The sequence below is a fragment of the Phyllopteryx taeniolatus genome, chromosome 15 (genome assembly GCF_024500385.1).
Source record: "Phyllopteryx taeniolatus isolate TA_2022b chromosome 15, UOR_Ptae_1.2, whole genome shotgun sequence".
NCBI lineage: Eukaryota > Metazoa > Chordata > Actinopteri > Syngnathiformes > Syngnathidae > Phyllopteryx > Phyllopteryx taeniolatus.
Window position 1 is genome coordinate 12,905,348 of NC_084516.1, and position 17,279 is coordinate 12,922,626.

Here is a 17,279-nt window from a genome sequence, read left to right on the forward strand (position 1 = left end):
TTTATTGCGTTTGCTGTAGACGCAGACGGCGTGTCCTCGTCATAATAACTTGTTTTTGCCCTTGTGCAGCCGTGACAAAAAGCGGCCTCTCTAAAATGCCGTTTTCTCCAAAACACAGCGTCAACAAACAAGCCAAATGTGCACCAGTCGGAGCAGCAATAGCTCAGTATGTATGGCTTGCGAACTGAAAGGTGACCGCCTGTAGACCCACTGCGGACCATAAACAAACAAAAGGAGTCTGAAAATTGTATTGTGGGATGAGCAGCACAACCGTAAAACGGAATAGCAGTGTATGATCAGGCTTCTCTTTGTTATTGAATGTCAAAAGGCTTTCTTTGTGTGTGCGCGTGCGTGCGAAGAGAAACTTACTCTGATCTTCTCCAGCTCTCCCCGATTGGCCGCTTGCTGCTTCTCCAGCCGCTCACTCAGCTGGGAGCAGATCTGTAAGAAGCAGAGTTGCATTCTCTGAATTTTCATGCTGTATAAAGGTAAAAACAAACCATGTATACTGTAAAATTCAGACTATAGGCCACAACTTAATTTAATCCCTGCGTCTTAAACAAGGAGGCAGCTATTTTGCTGATTTTCCCGACCTCTGGTGTATCACATTCTCATCTTTTCATTTCTCGTTGACTCATTTACTGTCCATGAATGTTTCGATGCGCTCCATGATGATGTTAGCAGTTCCTACTTTTAAGTTAAATCCAAACACAAAGCATTCGGATCAGTATACAGATCAGAAGTGCACTCCATTTCAATCTCCTCTGCTCAAGCGCATGCTCTCATCAAGCTGAAAACACAAGATATTTTAAGTGAACATATTTTGTGGTGGCACTAGCAGTATTATTGCTTGTGTGTTACTTCATGCTGTTTCCATGTTTTTTAAATTTCCTACAGTAAGGTTGGCATTTTGTTTTCTCTCGTATTCTGCCCTCCTTTGAATGTTCTACGTTTAAGTTGAGCCGTTTTCAAGGTCTTGACTGAGATAAATGTACAAAACAACAAGCGCCCCACGGCCGTACCATCGCAGTCAAACGACATTCCGATGGTGCCAACATTCTCCTCAACCATAAAGGGTGCTGTTGTAAACATGCTGCTGTGAAGGCGCAACCATCAAGCGCCGATATTCTCTAGAAATTAATGTTCCAGCCAAAAACGCTGAAAACAGTCTACAACAGGGCCACACGATACACGATACAATAAGCATTAGATGACAAAAATAGGTGAAAAAAATACGAGTGAAAAATTAGCAGCGCTCTTGTAATAGGCTGCCAACTCAAAGGCGCACGACTTTACGAGTCACGACTGTCCAAACGCAGCAACATCAAATCAAGATAGAAAGTAGGATTGAGAATCAAGGCAGTTTAGAGCAAAGTCTTGCATAAAAACAACCTTCCTTTGCATCCTGCGCCTGAATCTTATGCTGTTTCACACATAAACAACAGTGTGAAGACAGCTCAATGTAACACGTGTAATCCGAATATTAACACGAGGTCTTCCAGCCTCTCTGCCGACGGAGCCTTCTTGTCCTCCTTGCCTGCATCTGCCCTTATCCTCCACACGACAGATAGCCATCATTTTCCTCCTACAAGTCTTTTATCTCTTCCTGTTGTCGTTTCTTTCCTTTCAGCTGCCTGCACAGTGCACACTTGCCATCGACCTCCCACATAACTACAGGCTTTTTTTCCAGCTACCCGCTTCCATTTTCCTGATTCAAAACATTTATTTTTAGAAATGTACAAATGCTACCTGAGCTACTAGGGAATGAAAAGCCACGCACAGGCCTTTATGTGAATCAAGAGCTGGGATGGCACAAGGCTCTCACATGACTGCACACAAAGCCTTTGCGGGCCAATCAAAATGATTCATTTTGGGGAAAAAACAGCAGACTGTTTACAGACTCCGAAAAACAACAGCTTTATGATGCAGATGACGATTACGAAGATGTAGTCTTGCGTCTGCCCAAACGTGGATATTTCAGCCCACTTCTAACTTGAGAAAACATCCATCATCCATCCATTTTCTGTACCGCTTATCCTCACTACCTTGCATTAAATTGCAGCTCTTTCTATTGTTGTTTTGGCAGTGCATCTGGCAACATTAGCCCTACTTTATGGTAATTTGGCAAATAATGATTCTGTAGGGCCCAATGCATGTGTTGTTTGGTTTCTGAGCACTTAAAAATGAAAAAGGTGGCAGGTGTGTGTGGACTCCCATATACTGTATTATTAATTATTTTATTTCACGTTCATGTTATTTTTATTTTATTTATTTATTTATTTATTTATTTTTTTTTAAATCAGAAGTTGCTCACCAGTTACTCTTAAGCTGTTTTTTCACTGAGGACTACTTTTTACTTCAACTTTACCTTTGTGGAGTTTGCTTGTTCTCCCTGTGCCTCTGTGGGTTTTCTCCCACATCCCAAAAACATGCATGGTAGGTTTATTGAAGACACTACATTGCCCGTAGGTGTGAATGTGAGTGCGAATGGTGGTTTGTTTATGTTGGCTGGCGACCAGTTCAGGGTGTACCCTGCCTCTCGCCCAGAGTCAGCTGTGATAGACTCCAGCACGCCTGCGACCTTAGTGAGGATAAGCATTTTCTCAAGTGACGTAGCGGACTAGCGGTGACATACTAATTCACTTCCGGTTTCGGGGTCCAGTCCCTGTGTAGCTATCTAGCATTATCGTGTATTACAGTATTTTCTCTTCAGACACATTAATATTCCTGCTACTTTGCTCTTCAAAGTTGGTTACTGTCTGCTATAACACAGTTCCAGCCACACCTATACGACAAGTGTACTGTATCACCTGAGCACTTATTTTGGTGTTTGTAACTTCATGTTGCGATAGCTTAGCAATTAGGATGCCGTCCCAGTCTTTCTCATGTTAATTACTCCTCATCCTCCCTTTGTGGTAACGATACTTGTCAGAAGTGTAGCTTATTCACCGCCATGGAGGCGATGATTAATGAATTGTGCTGCGTTGACACCGGATGCGAAGCGAACATTCACCTCCGCAGCTCGGCATCATATTTAGCTGCATTAGTTGTAGCTCGTAGGTAGCTGGGGTGGCACAAAATAGCTTGCAACAAGTATTCGCCATAGTACCTGAACAGTGGAAAGCAGCTGTTCAATATGGAAGCGCTGTTTATTTATTTATTTTTTTAAATTTAAGATACAATATAGTGTACACGACCGCGTGCTGGACGGAGTTTTTGCTTGCGTCATGACAACATCCTGTTTCTGCCATTTTATTTCAGTGACGAAAGACTTTCAGCCTGAAAACGAAAATGCACTTTTGGCCGAAATATTGGTGCCTCACTAGGTAGAATAAGGTTAAGTGGGATGCAGAACTCCAACAAAGTTAAACTTCGAACAAAAGTTAAAAAACAAAATCTTCCTGCTTCCTGGAAGATGATGTTATGCATGGATGTAGTGCCACTTTGATTGGAAAGTGGACAATTCCATTCATACCATGACTCAAATGGCGGAAACATAACAGATTCCTTGCTCCGCATCCTTTATTTGCAACAAAAAGTACCACCCGACAGCAATATCATGTGGAAGTAGGTTCTGTCGTCTTTGCATAATACAACTAACAAACTAAAAGGGCAACCAACCAACAATTGTTAATCAATACATAAGCTCTTCCCTTGATATAGACAAAATCTTAAAAGTACTCTAATATTGACTCTGCTGTAACTCCATGGGGTAACCAACTTGTGTGCCTAATATTGTGGCTGGGTAATGCAATTTATTGTTCCGGTAGTGTGGTTATATATTTGTTGTGTGCTCAATGGTATGGGGTGTTATTTGGCTTTTTTCAAGTCAAGTTTATTTTTGTAGCCCTTAATCACAAAAGCCTCAATGGGCTTCACTGGCCATTGGTCGAGTCCCCCCTAATTTCTAATTAAAAAATAAATAAATAAAAATAAAAAGTTAAGTTAGAGTTATCAATGTGTCAGGATTTGAAAACAGAAGAGACAGCTTTGAGCCTGCCCCCTTTTCCTCCCTCAGTTCTCTCCATTTCACTCCCTCTTTCTATCTATCGCCTTCATTTTCACCAGCGCAAAAAGAGCTTGATGTGAGAAAGAGACATTTCCACTTGGAATGAAGTCTGATTTCAGTTATCCACAATACACAAAAAACATAGCAAGGCATAGTATTTGTCACTGGGTTAAAAATCAGCTGTAACTCCTGAGGTAACAAATACTAGGGGTATTCTTGCAGTTAAAAACGGCTTACAGTAGGTGATCTTAAGATAGAAAGATGCACTGATTTTTAACAAACCATTTTTAAAATGTGAGAGAACCCATACATGACGATGGGGAAAAACAAATTTGAATCAGCGAGGCTATGTTACTTAGTACTAACTATGTGGTGGTTGCAAACTGTTCTTATATTGTCCATTTGTACTGTGATGAATTACTTGTGAGACAGATTATTATTCATAATAATAATAATACTTCAATTTATTTAAAAAGGCACACCGTACAACCATAGTTAAAAGAATGATCTTCTGAGCAGATAGGGGAGAGAAAACTATTCTTAACACACACCACAGGATAATCGCACAGGCTAAACATTGAGAGACATCCGATCGTCTGGCCTTTGCTGACTTGGATCGGAAGGGGGGGAATTTGGCCAGATTATGGGTATGTCTGTACCCACTTTCCTACTTTAAGTTTAAGATGCAGTTATTTTAAGTTAAAATTGTGCCATACTGCTTTTTAATACTGAGGTAAAGCTGAGGTTTGGCTCTAAATATGTCCTCTTGCTATTTCTGTCTGCGCTCACACAGGGAGTGACAGAAGCGTTGCATAACACCTCTGCAATGGCTATAAGAGGGAAAAGGATCCATGATTTGAATGGCATTTCAACATCAAGCAACAGGATGACATCCAAAAAGGATGAAACACCATTAGGAGTCAGAACCTGCTCACAGTCATGGGTTCAGCTGAAGGACACAGCGTCTTGATGTAGATATTTTGGCATGCGCACGCACACACCAAACGAATAATTTGTGGAACAAAAGACATTATATAAAAACATTAATGCTCCACATTAAGTGCTGCTTTGACTGCAGCTTAGATGTTAACAGATATGTTGAATACGGGATGATAAACTGGGGAAATGCTCAAACGCACACCCAAACATTAGATGGTTCATTCAGGAACATTTTAGTTTTAAAAACAATCAACCAACACACAGGAAAACACAAAATTAGATCCGTGCATGATTATAGATAATCACAACCAGGGATACTCCAATCGTTTATTATACTGCAAATGTACCCTAAACATTGTTCAACGAAAAAATAAGATCATCCCAAATGAAATGGGCGTAAACTAAAGATCCACTGCCCCTGTAAAGTCCTTGGTTTACACTCCCGACATAGGAGATTTCAAGGTTACAAATGGTGCGCAATGTACAACCCCAATTCCATTGGAGTTGGGACGTTGTGTTAAACAAATAAAAACAGAATACAATGATTTGCCAATCATGTCAACCTATATTTAATTGAATACACTACTAAGATAAGATATTTAATGTTCAAACTGATAAACTTCATTGTTTTTAGCAAATAATCATGAACTTTGAATTTTATGGCTGCAACACGTTCCAAAAAAGCTGGGACAGGTGGCAAAAAAGACTCAGAAAGTTGAGGAATGCTCATCAAACACCTGTTTGGAACATCCCACAGGTGAAGAGGCTAATTGGGAGCAGGTGGGTGCCATGATTGGGTATAAAAGGAGCTTCCCTGAATTGCTCAGTCATTCACAAGCAAAGACAGGGCTCAATCGCTTGGTGTGTGGCGATGAGTCACCAACTGTCATCATTTCGCAGTCTAACGTGGCTCGGCCTTAGGTTCATTCGAGAGAAAAGACTAATGAGGTCAAGCACTATGAAAAATGGATGGATGAATAGAATTCAAAGAGTAGAAACTCTTTTTTTCAATGTTTGCTTCAAAGTCAAATTGATGATGCGTGTTTTGTTCAGGTTCAAAGAAGTTGCAAATACAGGATCAGCAAATTCTTATCAGGGGTCACGGAGAAGATTGATGAATGAATGCTTGTAGGAAAAGTGTCAAGCCAACATCTTGAAGTGTTAGGAATGTTTCTTGGCTGGAGCAAAGTGACTTTGTGATTGAGTTGGCAAAGTCACAGTGCCAACCAGTCTCTGAGAAGACATGACTGTGCCCAGTCAGGATGCAGTTATGTGAAAAAATTAAATACATGTTTGTACAGCTTTGATTAACAAGCTACTAGTTGTGTCAGTACCTGCTCTGCATATGCTCACATCGTGGCTCAGCACAGGCATGCTGTGTTCAGTGTACTGATTAATGACCACCACACTCATACGCCTCAACTCATTTACAGCGCAGTTTCTAATCACATCAAAGCCACAGACCACAGAGTGGCGGTCAAATAAATGCAGCATTCTTGTAATGATTATGTCACGTTGGCAAAGAACTCAGCTAGCATCATGGATGGTACGACCTAGCCCCAAGTTGGGTGCAGGAATGATTAAAGCATTATTGATTCCCTCAAATGACCTGGCAACTTGTAATATTTAACACCCTACGGCTGCTCGGAGAACTGTGTGTCACTTAAGACCTTTAAATGAAGGTCTTTGGAGGAGCTAACATCCAAAATTGGGATCGATTAAATGTGTTATACCTGCAATGGATACTGTTTAGTGTTTCTGTAGCAATTTTTTTTTTAGCTATTTAAAACTGTTTTTTTCCCCCCACTGTTAATTTTATTTATTTTAACATACCGTAAAAGATCCTTAGCATTACTGGTTTTTGTACAGTGACCTTGTACATTTTATCAAATGTATAATTACATGAGACCGCCGACTATGCATCCATTTTCTATAGTGTTTGAGCCAATCCCAGCTGACACCCTCGGACTGATAGCGAGCTAATCGCAGGGTACACAGCCAAACAACCATTCACACCCACAGCAGTAACTCGACTAAGGACTTTGGAACTTTGAAACCAGAGGGTCATGGTTCAAGTCCTGCTGTGGAGAGATGGTAGTCCACTTCCTGGCTACTGTCACAGTGTCCTTGAGCAAGGCCCCATACCCGCCCCCTCAGTTCAAGAGGTGCAGCGCTGTTTTGCGCTCCCCTTTCCCTCTTTTCATCTCCTTGCATACCTTGTGATTTGGTTCTAAGTGCGTGGTGTGCAACACAATATAGATATATAAAGATATAGTGTTGTTGAATCGCCCCTTGCGGGATTACAATAATAATTATAATGGGGTGGGGAAGCTCTGTGATAGCATTCAAGTATTTCCATTTAAATGTGGCCATACCTGCTTGTATTCCCCGATAATGGAGCCGTTCTTCTTAATCTCGGATTCCGACTTGTCAAGCTCTCGCCTGCACATCTCCTTCAGCTGTGGACACACGACATGATCTTCGAGGTCAGGGACTAAGGACAGATGTGAGTGTCCTGGCCCCCACAGGCTGCATTTCTATGTTACTGCCATGAAATGTAAAGGAGACAGAAAACTATTGGCAGGCTTGACGCTGAGGGCAAAGTCACGTCCTCTGTGCAAGCACATTAATCTCTCTCTTCTGCAGCCGCACACACAGAAAGACACAGGACATTACAGGATAGGAGAGCGGAGAAGACACAAGGGAACACAAGATGGCAGCGCTGTCCTGCTCTTCAACCGAATTGAGGGAACACAATGTCAGTGACAAGCGGATGTCTTTTGACACTGAAGGTTTGACTGCAGCAGAGGTTGTGTGGCCACAACAACACAGAGGAATCTGTGATTATTTTTGACATGTTCATTTTATCATCTGTCACCCGACTGTGTGCCTTGAAACTATAACTGTGGTGCACCCTGACCTGCGCCGACTCTTCCTGCAGTCGTCTCTTCTCATCTTCTGAGTCCACTAGTTTCTGTTTGGTCAGCAGCAGCTCCTTGTTCAGGGCGTCAGCCTTCTCCTCAGCCTGACACACACAAATGCGATTCAGTGGTAACCACGGCATGATGATGATGTCACAGGTGACACAAGTCTAGTTGACAATCTTCATGGCTGCCAGGCCTACATGATTGGTGGCAGTGTGACAACTAGCAAACGTGGGAAAGATTAAACCCAAAATAACAAGTTAACTCAAATATACATCACACTCTAACAATATAATAAAGAATAAAAAGATAAGAGTAGAACAGACTGATTTGGGTGTCTACCCTGAAGATGTCAGCAAAATAAGAACAATATTAAATAAAACAAAAACATTGCCACAACACGAGGATTTTACAAAACAATCAAGTATGTGCTGCTTATCAGAAGCTAACATTGATAATGCTGTTACCCAATGCTAATCTAATATGTGCTTCCAACACAGCAGCTCTGCTTAGCTTTTAGCTTTCACGTGATGTTTCCGCAAAGTCCGCACTTAAAACAGGCAAATCTTTGCAGAGCCTTATGGCTGTAGAGTATAGAGTAGTATGCAAAATAATTGCATTGTTACAACTAAAAAGGCAATGTTCTGTAATATTTTCCCCTTTGATACAATTATTCTGATCAGATTATTCCATTGGCCCACGATGTGAGCATATGCAGAGCAGGTAGTAACACAACTAGCAGCTTGTTAATCAAAGCTGTACAAACATGTATTTAATTTTTTCACATAACTGCATCCTGCATCTGAGAAAGCACGGCCTGCCACCGGAGCTGCTGAGACAGTTCTACACAGCGGTCATCGAATCAGTCCTGTGTTCTTCCATCACAGTCTGGTTTGGTGCTGCTACAAAAAAGGACAAACTCCGACTGCAACGGACAATCAAAACTGCTGAAAGGATTGTCGGTACCCCCCTACCGACCCTTGAGGACTTGCACGCTGCCAGAACTAAGACAAGAGCGTGCAAAATCCTCTCGGACTCTCCACATCCCGGTCACCAGCTCCTTCCCTCAGGTAGGCGCTACCGATCAATGCAAACTAGAACTAGCAGACATTCCAACAGCTTCTTCCCTCTTGCAATCAACTTCTTAAACACCTAACCTACAATTCCATTGCAACATACTGGCAATTTTTTTGTCTTAAGTTTGTTGTCACATTTCTGTCGGGCCAATTATATATTACTCGTGCACTCACTGTAGTAGTCTCGCCACGCTGCACTATTTGCATATCTGTTGTTGACCAATACTGGCCACTCATGCCAGAGTAGCATCTGGTCCATTTGCACACTGAATGAGGAGTATCTGCACTCGCTTGAAGTCTCGGCGCCCTTTGCACAATGGTCATTGCACCGGACTATTGCAATATTAGTCATTCGAACTGCTCTAAGTGCTAGAGGACTCTGCATCTTTTTGCACAATTGTCCAAAAAATTTTTTTACCAGGTAACTAGCAACCCTTTATTGCTCAGTGACAGTTTTTTGTCAATGTCTTTATGTCCCAAAAGTGTTCTCTGTCAATTGACTGTCTGTTGTCGTACTAGAGCGGCTCCAATTACCGGAGACAAATTCCTTGTGTGTTTTTTGGACATACTTGGCAAATCAAGATGATTCTGATTATGATTATTCTGGTGCAATACTTGAAAATGTAGTAAAAATAAAAAATATATATAAAAAAGCTAACTAAACAACATAAGAGAATGTAATAGAATCATGTGAGTGGCGTACTTGAAAAAAATACAAATAAAATAAAATAATTATTTTGGTTCAGTAATTAAAAAGCATTTATAATTATGTGGAGTGAGACATACACAGTGAGGTGTTTGTTTTTATTTGATCATATAACTGGACTTAAATTCTCAAGGACAAATAAACAAATGTGCAACGTTTGTGGGTATGAGATCTCAATAGAGGAGTATGGCAAGTATGAGGTTTCACACAGGTTTTACCACATCACACAAAACCAAAATGTCAGCCTTTTCCGACTTACGTTGTCAAGGTCTTTACGCAGTGCAATCTTGCTGCTGACCAGCTCGTGTGCCAGGTCATCGTTCTCCTGCTCCAAGCGCATGTTGGCTTCCTGCAAACGACGGTTCTCCCTCTGCAAATCAGCGTAGAGACAATTAAAACAAGGACAAATAAAGAAGGAAGCTCAGGGGAGTGGCTCAATGCTGGCAGGAGACGGGAAGTGAAAGCTGCAAATGAGCAAAAGAGAATGGGAAAGCTAGCAAGATTCAATGTTTAACACAACATAACCTGCATGTGTATGGTTAACATATTAAAAAGTCAAGCAGCATAGTACAGTGGGTTTACTGCTGTTCCAAAAGAATTTATGGTCGAAAAAGTACAGTACATTTTTCAAGTTGACTCCAGCTGATATAATAAATATACATAATGTATGGGCTGTAATTATGTATTCCTGCTCACTTTTAGTACCACCTCCATCAAAAATGGTGGCGTTTTTTTAGTATCAGCCAGCAGCCGGAGATGACGAGTATTATGACTTTACATGAATTCATCACCCAAACATGAGTTTTACATTCAAATTGTGTGCACTGTATTTTAAAAGCATACACTTTAATGATCCTGTGCAGAGTGCAACTACATCATTCCACTTACCTTTTGACTATATATATTTGTGCTGATTTTAATTCGAGAAGATAAACTATTATGATTTGGCTTTTATTGTTTGTGAGGAACCCTGTTACATAGATAAAAAATGTGAACTAGAACAGCTCCATGTTAATATATAAAAAGCAGAAAGTTAATCATAAAACTTCGATATAAATTTGTTTGCTTTGGGTGCATACCAACCTCGTATCTCTCGATGGGAGCCTCCTGCTGCTCCTGCTGTTCCCGAATAGTGTGGTACTCCTTCTCAAACTTCTTCAGCTTCTTCTGGCTGATCTGAAGTATACCAGCAGAATTTTTTTTGCCATTTAGTTTAGTATCACGACACAACAAACACAATTTTATTTAAGCCTGAATGTACGCTGCATGGTTCACATGATAATTCCGATGCGGCATGGCAGCTTTAAGACAAACGCATGGAATCGATATCGTCAGATCGGAATAAAGGCTTTGTTATACTCTATATACTCAAGCGCAACACACGTGCGCTGTTTTGAAAAAGTGCTACAGTTCTCCTCCAAGTCAAGGGTGTCGCTACAGCTTTTATTTGCTAGGACACACAGGGTGGAGTTTCCTCTGCATTCTATGGCCAATTGCGGAAGCCGTTTTTACTTTCCAGAACAAGGAACAAAACAACAACAATGGCAACCATTGAACACTGCCTGCTAGAACAAATGGACCTGATTTTTGCACAAATGTGATACATTCCCACTTGTGTCCTGGATAGAACACAAGTGGGAATCCTAACAACACTCATCTACCATCAGTGGAAAAAACATGCATGCATTATGTTTGTTATTATAGAGATGTTTTCATTGTCATTTAATAATCTGTATTTACGTCATTATGATACTACTATGATATTGAGCTGAGTAGCAGGAGCGGGAGGAAGGGGGGTTGAGAGAGAGAGTGAGAGAGAGAGATAGATAGGAGAGAGACACACACACACAGTGCATTTAAAGATACAGGCATACAAATGAAACTTCAGTGTGTGTGCTTGTGTGCCAGACTTGACTAAACTTCATAAAACCAGTTAATATCTTTACATTCGCTTCTATCTTGTTTTATGACCGTATTTTACAATATACTGCTACTTGTCTTTTTTTAAAAACTTTTATAAAAAATGTGGTAATTTTGGGGGACTGGAAGGTATTAATTGCATTTCAATTAATTTTAATGGGGAAATACTGTATGTTTTAAGATGTGAGTGTTTTGAGATAAGAGAAAAGTCACAAAATGAATTTAACTCGTATCTCAAGGCACCACTATTAGATTTGCAATGCTGGTTGTTTTTGCAGATAGGTGATGGTCTCCTTTTGTTTTGACACTGGGGGAAAAATGAATAGTTTATCTTCTGCTGACCTGCGTGTCTTTTTTGCCATCCTTTGATATTGTCTGGGTAAAAGGTCACATACTACGCTTATCCGAGGCACAGGCTATGAAACTCACCTTCATGCTACAAGCCAGCTCCATCAGTTTCTTGGCGTTTTCCTCCGAGCGATACCTTTTGGGAACTGGAACACGAAAGAATTTGAGGGCACCCTCAAAGTCTGTTTGGATCAGATCATCTTTTGAAGTCTGAGGAGAAATAAGAAGAAACGTGTGAGAATTTCCATTTCCTTCCATTACCAGAGCCAACAACTACTACTATTATTAACACCCGTTTGTTTGAGTCAATAAGCAGGTGTAATACAAATAGACTGTATAACAAATAAAATGTATGGTCTAAAATATGGGTATAAATATCGAGGTCCAATATGAATATACTACAAATGTTACCTTGAGAAGTGCCAGAGCCACATTGAAGATCACACTGATGCCCTGAGGATGAGGATAATTTGTTTAACGACGCAGTAACACTGTATGATGAAATATTCAAATAACACAATCAAGGTTCCTGGAGGCGTCACCAAATCAAATGTAAGAGTTTTTCTTAGACTGTTCTAAGGTCATTATGAAGTAAATTTAAGCCCTGTACCACAAAATACAAACTAAAAGAATTGTTTCAATTAATTAATATGTACTTGTATGTGTGTGCCCTACTGACTAGGATGGGAATTGATAAGAATTTGGCAATCCCGATTCCATTATCAATACTGCTTTATTGATCAGATTCCTTATCAATTCTCATTGGGTGAGAGATAAATACAAATGATGTATAATATTTATTTCATTATATATACATCATTATATGATAATACCTAAGATGGTTCTGGATAGTGCTGTGCAATATGCACAAAATTTTTATCCTTATATAGAGAAGTCTGTATCCGGATATAGTATTTTTCCTTAAAATTACATGAAATTATTGACAATTCTCTTGGATCTATTCTCCATTTATTTACAAAACACATTATGTCTAGAAGAATAAACTGGATAAAATATTTTTTTTTAAAATACAAATATCCAGATCCAGTGGGACATATTCAAAATATGTCGTAAAACCAGTTTTCAAGGAATGTACACGGTCTACAACATTGTTTTCATCTACGTTCCTCTAGCAGTGCTATCAACGAATATTTGGGGGTGATGAACCTTCTTTCATTGGTCATACAATGTTAGTGTGGCATCTAAAGTCAACCTTCTTTCACACAAACTCACAAACTAATTCTCTCTTGGAGCGCATGAAAATGGCACAGATTCTGTTTATTGAACTCTGCCAACAAGTGACCAGCGAAACATAATCGCCTCTTTAGCATGTCATCCCTGCACCTGCTCTCTAGTAATGACCAATAAATCCAAGTTTAAAGGGCTTTTTCACATTGCACTTGACAAATCTAATTCATTGAATATGTGCTGAGGGGCCGGGATCACGGAATGCAGTGTCGTGGCAAGCGCAGAGGGCGGTTGCCGAAGGCTGAAGCAGCCTCGGGGTGACTTCAGAAAGCACTTCCAACAGAGCGGTGATTTCTGAGTGCTATTTTAGCGGACTTGTACTCTAATAGTCATGGGGAAAATGGAGAGTCATAATAAATGCCATGTCCCACTTTCCCGAGCTTTGGGACAATAGAAAAATTATATACCCAGACATCGCTGCAAGAGGCTTTCAAACTGAAATACACCTCAAAGCCTTATTAGTGGGACTGAAGCTCACAAACGAGCTTCAACTCTGAGATCCTGCAGTGAAATTATAGGATATGCTGCAGGATGCACACATTTCCTTTTTTTTCATTTTTTTTTTTTTTGCTGCTGCGCCACCTCTTCCTCTTTGAAATAAGCAAAGGCAGGGTTTTCATTTGCAGCAATGACAAATAAATTTTGCCAAGTTGCCGTCTACTCAGCGGGGAAAGCCTCCTGATTTTCTTGTAGGTCGCTCTGTCAGCACTTCCACATTTGGATATGGTCGGCATTGGCTGCACCAGGTTCCGTCGTCCCTGCGGTCTGCCATGCAGACCTTTGACAATGAGCAAATGCGGTGTGAAAATGCCTTAATTCAGCTGCTTCATTAGTGTGACAGTTTTGATCAAAAATTGATTGGTCATGCCTGGAGAGTGAGACACAATGATGATGTAATAGAAATGCGACTGTTGTGTTACCGTCTCGGATGCTACATAAGTGTCGCAACAGAGAAAATCCAATAAATCCACACATCAAGATACGATTTAGACAACAGAGGGTTATAAGGTATGACAGATGATTTTATATCACACTACGTAGCTATATATCATTATCGCACAGCTCTACTTCTGCATATTGCCCTTTGATCAAAACTAAAGCTATGCAAGTGTTGGAAGTAGACACGGTATATTCGCATTAAGATATAGCCAAACGGTAGAGTACTTCTTTCTGCCTTGACATCTGTTGGAAATGTTCAGAACCAAATACAATTCTCGTGTAACCTCGTCACTCATTTGCGATGTAAGAGGAATCGATAAGCAGAATCTTCAGACAAACAAACGATTCCTAGGAATCAAATTACTGGGCACCGGCTCTCAAAAAAGAAAACAAATTTTTTAATTCCCATCCCCACTATTGCTATTGGAGTGTTAATTTGTGTTAAATCCCAGTACGGTTTTTCCTGGATAAATAAAAATGGTTAAATAAATGAATAAAACATTTAATAATACACCTATATTTTTTTTTTATTTTATTAATGCTGTATTTTTGTATTAGTATGTCATACATTAATTATTTGAATTATTAAGTGTCAAATATTTTTGGATAGATCATGCAGTTGCAATCACAGAATGGAATGTTTTTCAAAGTTGCAGCTGCAATCACAGAATGGAATGTTTTTCAAATTCCATTCATATACAGGCAGGACCATTTGTTTTGAGATTAAGTTACATGAATTTAAGACCTGCTTCAAATTAAGAATTAAAATACAATGCTCAGTGGAATAAGGACTATTTAAAGCCTTAAATTTAGATTTTTGGAAAAGACCTTTTACGTTAACCCTGATAATAGAGCGCAGTAACACAATGCGCATTTGTACTTGCCTCACATAGAAGCAGGTCAATGATATGAAAGACCATGTAGAGAGGGAACTTTGCTGTAAAGAGGGTGAGGAACCACTGGGAGGCATACATGTGAGCTTCGAGACCCACATTCAGGAAATGGTTGTACAAATCTGGAATATATTCCTGATAAAGACAAAGGACAGCAGGTAAAAATAACAATATTCTCAGTGCATTAATTAAGTAATAATTCTGGTTACATTACTATTATTATTACTTTGGTCAGATTAAAGTTATTTCTGTGACCACTGTGAGTTTTTCTTCCATTAAAAGAGGGGTACCCAACAATTTTGTCCACGTTTGTAGAATACATAGCCATATACTGTATATACAAGTAAAATATGTACCTATACATACACACATAGTTATATGTGGCCAAAAATAAGTGGCCAAATAACTGTCTGAACAATAGGTCAGACAATACTTTTGGGCTCAAATGTTTAACAGTGTTTAATTTTGTATAGGGTAATGTTCAAAATGTTTTTTTTAATCAAGAGTATACTCATATTTTTAATTAATAAAACATAATTGGAAGTTTTTTTTGTCATTTTTCATTCACTGGTGATACTGATGATATAGATTTTTGCTGTGGTATATTTTCCACTCAGTATCGAGGTACTTTTTGAAGGTATAGCATCAAAGTCAGAATTTTGGTATTGTGACAACACTAGAGTTAGGTATGGACCGGTTATCAGAGTTTGACAGTATAACATCCTTGAGCAAAAATATTGCAATATCATGATATCGCAATATTGCAATTACAGCTCTAAAATGTATGTATTTAGAAATATTTGGGTAAATAACTTCTTGAAAACTTATTTTGAACACAAACTTTTTTATATTAACAAAATATAGAATCTTTGGTACATTAGTAAATGTGTACTATGTTAAGTTAAAATACATTTAAAATCAAAATAAATTCAGTACTGTACTTAAGTCAGCGAAACCTGCAGCTCAAAAATATAAAATACTTGAAATTCTTTCTATATAAAACACTTTGAAATTAATATAAAATATATAATCTCTATTACATATGCACAAACTTACAGCACAAGAGTAATCACAACATAAATAGATTTTATCTGTTAAAAAAATAAATAAAAAATAAAACACTTCAAAATAAAATGCAGTAACTTCAGTTGGTTTAAACATCCAGCTGCTCAAGTTTTTTTTGGAGACATGCTCACTTTGATGTGGATGCTCCTTTGAAAAATAAAGACGGACTTGTAAATTTAGCCTAAATCCGTATTACAGTTAACTCTGTGGTAAATCAAATGTGCTTTGGAAACTACGTTAAGTACTGGAATAAGCCTAAATTTAAACAGTATTGATCTAATTGATTTTCTGTAAAAATACTATTAGTTGCTACTACTACATACCATATCTAATAATGAAACAATATTGATTCTATTATTTCAATGTTGATGCATATATTCACACACATCAGGAGCGAGAGCGAATCTGAGTTGCCCTGTGGGTTTACTTGATGCACGCACATACTCTCCATCTCTCTCTCACTCTTCATACAACGCGTTATAATGAATCTGACTTGTGTTCTAAGCAGGACACGCAACGCTGCGCTGCAATATGATTGGCTGCTGCAGCCAGGATGCAGGATGATATTGTAGCATATTAATAATAACACGTGGCGGCACACAATCGATGCCCTGGACTTTCTCTGAAAACTCAAACACACAAACAAACAAAAACACATACAGTTGATATTGGTGATTGAACATTTAAGTGGGTTTGAAACCGTGACTTTTTAAAACCGTGTATACCGTCAAACTGCTAACCGGCCCATGGCTAGTATGTATACCATAAGGCACAAACCTGCATGAGTCTCTCCAGCTGGAAGAATTTGCAATGCAGATCTTCAAAGTTTTGCTTGAAGAGGTCCCTGAGGCCGTAGTCAAACATGATCTTGACCAGCACACTGAAGGCTTGCTCCTCTGGCATCTGAGCAACAAACTTAATTAAGACTTTCAGGGACACATCTTGATTATATGTATAACTGTAGCTTATATAATTATACAATAATATAAGCAAACACGTAGCACGGTGGATGCCTCAAAGTTCTGAGGACCCGGGTTCAAATCCAGGCTCGCCTGTGTGGAGTTTTCATGTTCCCCAGTGCCTGTGTGGCTTTCCCCAGTGCCTGCATGGCTTTACTCCGGGTCTCCTCCCACATCCCAAAAATATGCATTGTAGGTTAACTGAAGACTCTAAATTGCCCGTAGGTGTAAATGTGAGTGTGAATGGGTGTTT

General features: G+C 39.4%; 1 protein-coding gene across 8 annotated transcripts in view; it reads right to left on the reverse strand.

The window, feature by feature from the left end:
• Nucleotides 1-17,279, reverse strand: part of LOC133465283 (rab GTPase-activating protein 1) — a 104,674-nt gene that overhangs the window by 5,152 nt on the left and 82,243 nt on the right. For 7 of the 8 annotated variants that reach the window (XM_061747918.1, XM_061747916.1, XM_061747917.1 and 4 more), the window contains 9 exons: nucleotides 16,845-16,970; nucleotides 14,994-15,137; nucleotides 12,334-12,375; nucleotides 12,004-12,132; nucleotides 10,738-10,830; nucleotides 9,914-10,024; nucleotides 7,869-7,973; nucleotides 7,324-7,407; nucleotides 370-441 (listed from right to left, as the gene is read on the reverse strand). In XM_061747918.1, the coding sequence (XP_061603902.1) occupies nucleotides 370-441; nucleotides 7,324-7,407; nucleotides 7,869-7,973; nucleotides 9,914-10,024; nucleotides 10,738-10,830; nucleotides 12,004-12,132; nucleotides 12,334-12,375; nucleotides 14,994-15,137; nucleotides 16,845-16,970 (906 nt within the window). The remainder of the gene's footprint in view (nucleotides 1-369; nucleotides 442-7,323; nucleotides 7,408-7,868; nucleotides 7,974-9,913; nucleotides 10,025-10,737; nucleotides 10,831-12,003; nucleotides 12,133-12,333; nucleotides 12,376-14,993; nucleotides 15,138-16,844; nucleotides 16,971-17,279) is intronic. The other variant, XM_061747919.1, reaches the window with a different exon arrangement.